The sequence below is a fragment of the Lissotriton vulgaris genome, chromosome 2_1 (genome assembly GCF_964263255.1).
Source record: "Lissotriton vulgaris chromosome 2_1, aLisVul1.2, whole genome shotgun sequence".
NCBI classification, from domain to species: domain Eukaryota; kingdom Metazoa; phylum Chordata; class Amphibia; order Caudata; family Salamandridae; genus Lissotriton; species Lissotriton vulgaris.
In genome coordinates this window covers 1406214764-1406222051 of record NC_141687.1, presented here as the reverse complement: position 1 = coordinate 1406222051, position 7288 = coordinate 1406214764, and the positions used below count along the sequence as shown (strand labels likewise).

General features: G+C 40.6%; 1 protein-coding gene across 1 annotated transcript in view; it reads right to left on the bottom strand.

Annotated features, from left to right (window-relative positions):
* Window positions 1–2079: 2079 nt before the first annotated feature.
* The window catches only part of LOC147732663 (uncharacterized), a 75467-nt gene continuing 70258 nt past the window's right edge, over window positions 2080–7288 (bottom strand). Inside the window, exons 10-11 of the mRNA XM_086957169.1 lie at window positions 6829–6946; window positions 2080–4393 (exon numbers count right to left, since the gene is read on the bottom strand). Of these exons, the coding sequence (XP_086813295.1) occupies window positions 6845–6946 (102 nt within the window). The 3' untranslated portion in view covers window positions 2080–4393; window positions 6829–6844. The remainder of the gene's footprint in view (window positions 4394–6828; window positions 6947–7288) is intronic.

The following is a 7288-nucleotide window of genomic DNA, read 5'->3' as shown; positions in this document are numbered from 1 at the left end:
TTATATGTGGGTATTGCAATATTTTGTCTATATAAAGTACATATTCGGACTGACATTTGGCCCTTTGCTACTGTTTTCATATCATTCACCTCTGGGTTCAGACATGCAATCAATCATGTTATGACTTCAACTCCCATGATACAACACTCTGGTGAGGGTATGTGCTTTAGGCACGGCTATAAGTGCACTGTGTCTGGCATGGGGGAGTGGGCAGGTATTGACAACATGCTGCATATCTACGCTGGCATACATCTTACCTTGTCCTCCTTCCGCAGCACCAGAGGTGTCCAGTTGGGTGACCCCCACAACAGCTTCGGGTTCAATGGTTGACTCCACAAGGTCCTCCAGGGCTGTGTTTGGTATCACATTGGATGACCCCCCACCTGTGCCTGCTGCATCCTTGACCCTTTCAGCAATCTTCTCCTTTGCCCTTTTTTGGAGGTCATACCACTGTTTCTTTAAATCTTCAATGCTGCGGTAGGTGACTCCTACAGCATTGACCCTGTCCTTGATGCGCAGCCACATCTTTTTTTTTTCTGCCTCAGGCACCTTCAAGGACAGCTTCCCAAACAGCCTCTCATGTTTGCTGCTGACACCCTCAATGAGTATTTCAAGTACCTTATCAGAGAACTTGCGCTTTCTCTTCTTGGGTGTGTCCATTCCCTGCTGAGGTGCTTCCTTCTCCATGATGAAATGCTTGGCAGGTCCTGATTGCTGTTGGTTCTGTGTAGCTCCTCAGCTCCTGTGCTCTGCCGCCTCCTCTGAGCTCCTCAGGGCACTGAATGGAGCATTGGCTGTCCAACTGCCTGGTTGTGATGTCATCAGCCTGCTGCCGATGCGTCGCGTCTTTTTGCGAGTTCGCAAATACCGAAATCGCAATTACCGATTCAGTATTTGCTAATTCGGTATTTGCTAATCTTTAATTTGTTGTCTCGCAATCATAGTTTCGCTGTTGAAAAACAATTTTTAGCGATTCAGTAATTATTACCGATTCTCTTGATGCATCGCGGTTTGCATGTCCTTATTAGCGATTCATTATTTTTCGCTAATAAGGACTAGGAATACCGAATTTTGATGCATATGCCCACAAATGCCTTCTGATAACATAATCATTTGTTCTTATGATCAGATCTCAAATCATAAAAGATACGTTCAAGTGTTTTTAGTGAATGTGTTATCAACCTTGAATTGTATTTTGTCCGATCATCATATCCAGGAGCAGGTAATGTTTTGCACAATCAATTCATCCCGTTGGTTTTTTACAGTACAAAACAACAGTAGTGGTCCATGCAGGTAAGCGCTGCGGGGCGAAGTTCGGGGAGAGGATGGGGTGAAAGTGACAAACGATATGGAATGTAAAATAAATAAATAAATAAACCACTTACCCTCTCTTGCCGCATGATAAGAGGGTTTATTTATTTATTTTATAGTCCCTATCCCATCATTTCTCACTTTCACCCCATCCCTGCCCTGCCCCATCCCTGCCCCACCGCTCACCACACTTACCTACACGGCCTGCCGCTGAACAAAACAAAATCTCCCACAGAATATAAGCACAATGTGGTCAATATCACTGACTAACTGAATGTTTTATATTTATCAATTGTATACTGGTTACAGAACATTTACATGATGATTGTGTGACAGTGAATTTCTTCTGACTCTCCACTTTTGAAAATTGGGAAATTTGCTTACAGAGATTTCTGCCTGATCAAGGGAACCAATAATTTCAAATATTAGCAACTATTATATACATTTTGCAACAATCACAAATGCTTTTAAACTGACTTGCACTATTTCGCTATGCATCTTTAATAAGCAGAGAAACTATGTTATCTTTTTAATTGAAACAGATGATGAAATACAAAGAACGTATACTGCCCTATGTGGTTATTGGGTCACACAGATAGATGCATGATTAATTTACCTTGTTTTGCTCATCATAACATATTTTAGAAGATGGATTTATTTCTCTTCTCAGTACTTGCCTGTTCTCTTTGAAACCGGCCTATTTCCCACTTGACAATAAGTTCCTATTTAATTTAAGAGCAAATTGTGGTGCCAAATTAGTTTCCCCACTTTTAGAATCCTTAAAAAACCTTTATTGTAAAGATAAAAAAATGCACAAAGTACTTTGTGGAAAACATAGACAAGAATGTAGCCTATTTGGTAACTCAACCACCATGATGATCACCAAAGAGGAAATGAGTTGCTGAATAGTTCTCAAAATGTTAACCCTTTACTCTAGATTGATTGTTAGTGAAGTATGGCTCAGATACAACAACTTGATTTTCACATTAGGGGATACAACAAAAACAAGGTCTGGAATCCTACTAGAACTATTAAAAGCATATCCTTCATTTTATTTACAAAAATATTTTTTACAAATCATTATTTAGGCTCTCAGCGAAAAGGATACATAAGCTCAATTTGTTCAACAGCACATTCAGTGTAACAGCCAAAAATGTATCATATTCAAAAGATGATTAATGTGATTAACAAGTGGAAGTAACTTCTATGGTTATTTGGTACAATGATTTTGTACAATTTGCTGAATTATTAAAGCAAACAGAGGAAGTTTCACAGAAACCAACTAATTTATTACCAGAGTTTTCAATTTGTTTTGATGCCAACTTTTTTTAAAGAGAAATGGGTTTGTAATGGTTGTATGAATAGCTCCATCTCGTGACTTTTCACTTGTTAGGATCTAGGGGCCAATTACGATCGCAGTCGGAAAGCCTCAGATCTTAGGTCAGAGGCTTTAAGAGCCGGTTTCACATCAGACTGCCTAATTACAATATAGGCGGTCGGAAGTGAAACCGGCCAGTCATGACTGCTGGCTTCCGACGAGCTCATGGAGCCCATGGGCCACTAGGAGGCTGGCCCGTAATCCATATGGATGGCATTTTATGCTGTCTGGATTACGATTCACTATTTCCGGCAGGCTTTCCATGCTGGCATTTCTGATATGGAAAGCCTATCGGAAAGCATGTGTGGAGGGCCCTAGCAGGGCCCCTTTCTGTTTATGGCATCCGGATGGGGCCTTGCTGAGGTGCCTGCCATGCAGTGCAGCCTCCCACAGCCGGAACACAGCCTCCCATTTTCCTATGGGAGCTTGTGCTATGGTCGGTTTACAGCTGTAACACATGCTCACATAGGGAAATCTGAGTATGGTGCAGTCGCATCGTAATAAGGCGTTCGGGACCACTGACCAGAGGTCAGTTGGCCGTGTTTCAGCAACCAGACATCATGTAAACCCCTAAATCTTTTGAGAAATAAATGCAGAAATTATCTGCTCAGGCTGTTAAATGGTTGGGTAAAATCATTTTTGATTGCAAACGTTTGTACATGCTTGCAAGCATCTACAACCCCCACTTCATAAACAATGCAGCTGGATTAGGATGTCTTAACATGGAAATCAATGACATTTGAAATGCTTATATTTCCAACTACACTGTTTTTTACAATACTCACAGTATCCCTGGCGTTTAATATGGCAAAATACTTACTGTCTGGTTCATTGAATTCGACAGGGCACACTAGTACATGAAAGGATCTCAAGAATAGACAGCAGATTCAAATGATATTTTTAAAATGCAAATTTTGCATATTCAAATTTTAGTAAAGAGAAATTCTGCATAATTTTCCTTTTTCTCAGGGGAGCTTCAACAGCTTCATGCAATTTCTGAAGTTTAGTTTAGTTGTTTCTTCTTAAAGATGTTTAGTTCAAACACATTTTTGAGGTACCAACAAAAATTGTAACTCACAAAGTCACAGATCTTCCAAATATGTTTAGCTGTATTGCAAACTCTGGTTACATAATATAAAAAATTTCATAATATAACATGTTTTCCAATGCTGAATGCAAGGGCTAATTTTTGAGGCAGTAAACTATTCTATATGCACTAAAATGCCTCAAAGTAACTCAATAGTTCTTAGACCAAAAAAGCTTTCAAAGCTACTCCTTTGGTTCACCAATTTGTTTGCCCATGGACTGCCTTTGGAATTTTCCATGTGGCTACAAAGCATAGATTTCCAACGCCGTAGTGCAGACAGTGAACAGAGGGGAAGTGAACTGTTTGTGTTCAACAGATAGCTAAATTTGGCTTGAACAAGTCCTGCATACAAATCTCACTGTCAGCTCCAAAATGTTTCTTCACGTCACAAAAGTACAGTTCATCCAAATGTTCTGATAGCGACGTTCCCAAACAGATGCTACACTCTGGCAGCAAAAGTTGCACCAGGGCATTTAAATGAACACATTGAGCATATCTTCTGACATCACTTTATGCATATTTGAAGACTATGTATCCAAGCAATTATCTGTTATTGTATGGAATCTCCAATAGTTTCACAGCAATAACAAACATCGACCAGCACCATGAGCTTCTTCCTAGAATAAAATAAGACATATATGTTATAGGATTTTGACATATAAATAGTATAGGTAGAAAAAAAAACATTAGGTATATGCTTGTTTTCTGCGTACTCCAGGAGGATTACTAGACTAAACAGTTTTCATGAAAATGGAAAGAAATACAGGATAGATTATCGTTTAATTGCACTTTGATATTTTGTGGCATCTCACTGACAATATGTCTGCTTCATTGCTTATATAATGTGTATAATTGTGTAATAGTCAAAGATGGTGTGCACGCTGAAGTTAGACAGCAAAATATTGAGGAGACACAATTTGAGAAAAAATATTGAAGAAACAAATATCAACAAGTATGCAAGTCTAGCTTTTATATACCTAACTCCACCTATGTGGTACATATGTCTTCAATATACATAGATATTCAGTTAGGAATAATAAGGGGCGGATTACAATGCGGCCCGTAAAGGCTCCGATCTGTGGTCGAAGTCTTCCTGGTCACATTGTAATCCACCGCTAAGTTTACTTTCCGACCGCTGCATTACAAGGCTGGCGGTCGGAATGTAAACAGGCTGGCCATTCTGGCTGGCTTACGACGGGTTCCGTCGGCCTGTCAGAGCAGGCTCGGAATTCCAAAGGGCAGGCCTTTCTGCCCTTGTGATTACGATGCATGGTTTCTGATATCGTATCAATGCCGGCCTGTCTGACATGGAAATCATGTCGGAAAGCCCCCTTTTCTGTGCAGCCTCCTGTTGATCCCTGCACCTTTTGGCAGGCACCTTAAGGTGCCTCCCGCGGGGTGCAGGGATGACCAACACCTCCCATTTCTCAATGGGAGCTTGTAATATGGCCGGTTTACGGCCGTAACATGAGCTTCCGTTGAGAAATGGGGGTGTGCGACCGAACAGTGTTCGGTTGCATTGTAATTAGCCGGTCGGGACCGCCGACCGGAAGTCGGTTGGCCCCAGGATCGAGATGGTGTCGGGCAGACATAATCAGACCCTAAATGAATACTTCCCTGTATGGACTTACCTTTTGATATTTGGTCCCTCAATATTTTATTATCTTTATATTCTGAGGGTCTATATTCAGTAGTAAAGTTGTTAAAGATGACAGTGGAATGAGGGAAACATGGTTAGCCATGGCTTATTCATTGTCATCTATTGAGAACCTGTGATTGACCTCCTATGACGTTACCTTCACCTATGTACTGGGGGGCATATTTCTTAATGGGTGGTGTTGCTTTTGCACCACGTATTATGGTGCAAAAGCGACACTACCCCTAAGATGCAATTTATCAAGCCATGCAATGGCCCCCTTGCGTGGGCCTAAGTGGCTTGATAAATACAGAGTAATGCAATTCAGCAATAATCGCTGCATGAGGTATTCCATGGGTGGAGCATGGGTGTTCCAATGCAACACCTATGGATTTTGCCACATTCCCAGATTCACCATCACTAGTAGTAATGGGAATGCACCAAAATGCTACACCTTCCCATGTGAGACGTATGAAAGAGAAATATGTTTTCTTCTCCTTCTTTTTTCTATGTTCTTTCTATGTGTGCTGCATTCTGCAGCACACATAGAAAGAGGAAAATGCCTCAGGGGATTGTTTTTTTGGCAGGAAAGTACCCCTTCCTGCACAAAAAGAATCCTGCTTACAATGCAGGCACGCTTGCACCATGGTGCAAGAGGGACAGCGTTGGCCCTAGGGAACACATTTGTTCGCCAGTGCTGGGAAAAGGCAGGAATGTGCCATTTTGGGATAAACACGGTGGACTACTGCACTTTCATAGTCATGCAGCTCAGCGCGGCAAGGTGACTTGCTGTGCTGCTATACATTTTGATAAATGTGGCCCATGATCATTTTCAGTGGGTGTGAAGTCTTCAGGAACAATTATACGCTGTGCAGTTTTCCACCTGGCATTCACCTGACCACACTGCTTAGTAGTTAATGTTACTAGGGTATTGAACATTCTGGGGGTAAGTGAACTGGTAATACTTCAGATTATTGAATGTCCTACATATAGAATGTTGTTTTTTTTCTGTTTATGCATGTTTTTTCTTGGTATTTCACCTAAAGATATTTGCTGCTCTCAGAAGTTGATGTCTCCCGATGAAATATTGCCCATCTGCAGATCACATACTAGGGCACTTGGAATGAAGCCATAACAAGGAACCATGCCTTGTCCATTAGGTATTATGTTGAACCCTTCCTAGAGCTGAAAGAGCACAGAATGGTAGCAGAGGCTCAGGTAGCTTACTGTCTCCTGCATGCTCACGTGGCCCACATAATAAATAAATGCCATGGAAAAGGTATTAAACAAGATGCTCAAAGGAGGGGAGTGTAAATGAATTTAAGAGCAAAGGATGGATTAGAAACTAAACATCTTTAGGAAATCAAAAAGGCATTTATCATGTATTCATGGTAGTGTTGCACTGAGTTTACATACCTTAGATGAAGTAAACCTACACACTTGGAAACCACAATGGTAAATCTGTTGAATCTTCAAGTAACACCTGGGTGTTTATGTCATCCATTGGATGAAGTAAAGAGCAGAAGGCAAAATACTACCAAAAACAAAACAAACATAAACATAGAGTGAGGCTAGTGTTTGGAAGCATCCAATATTCACATTGCTAAAGGTAACACATGAAACAATAATACAATACATACTTTAATTTCACATCACCCAGACATATCATTGTGCAGGAAACATTAAATGCTATTTTGGGCACTGTGAAATGTATTTACTTGATTCAGCTTCACAATAGATGAAGTAAAACAGGCTCACGTTTACTATACTTTGTATAAGAGATTTGCACAACATATTGTACGAAAGGTTGTACACGAGTGATTCTCTTAGTGTAAAGTTTTGTGTCATACGCATTGTGTTTAACAACTTATTTTAG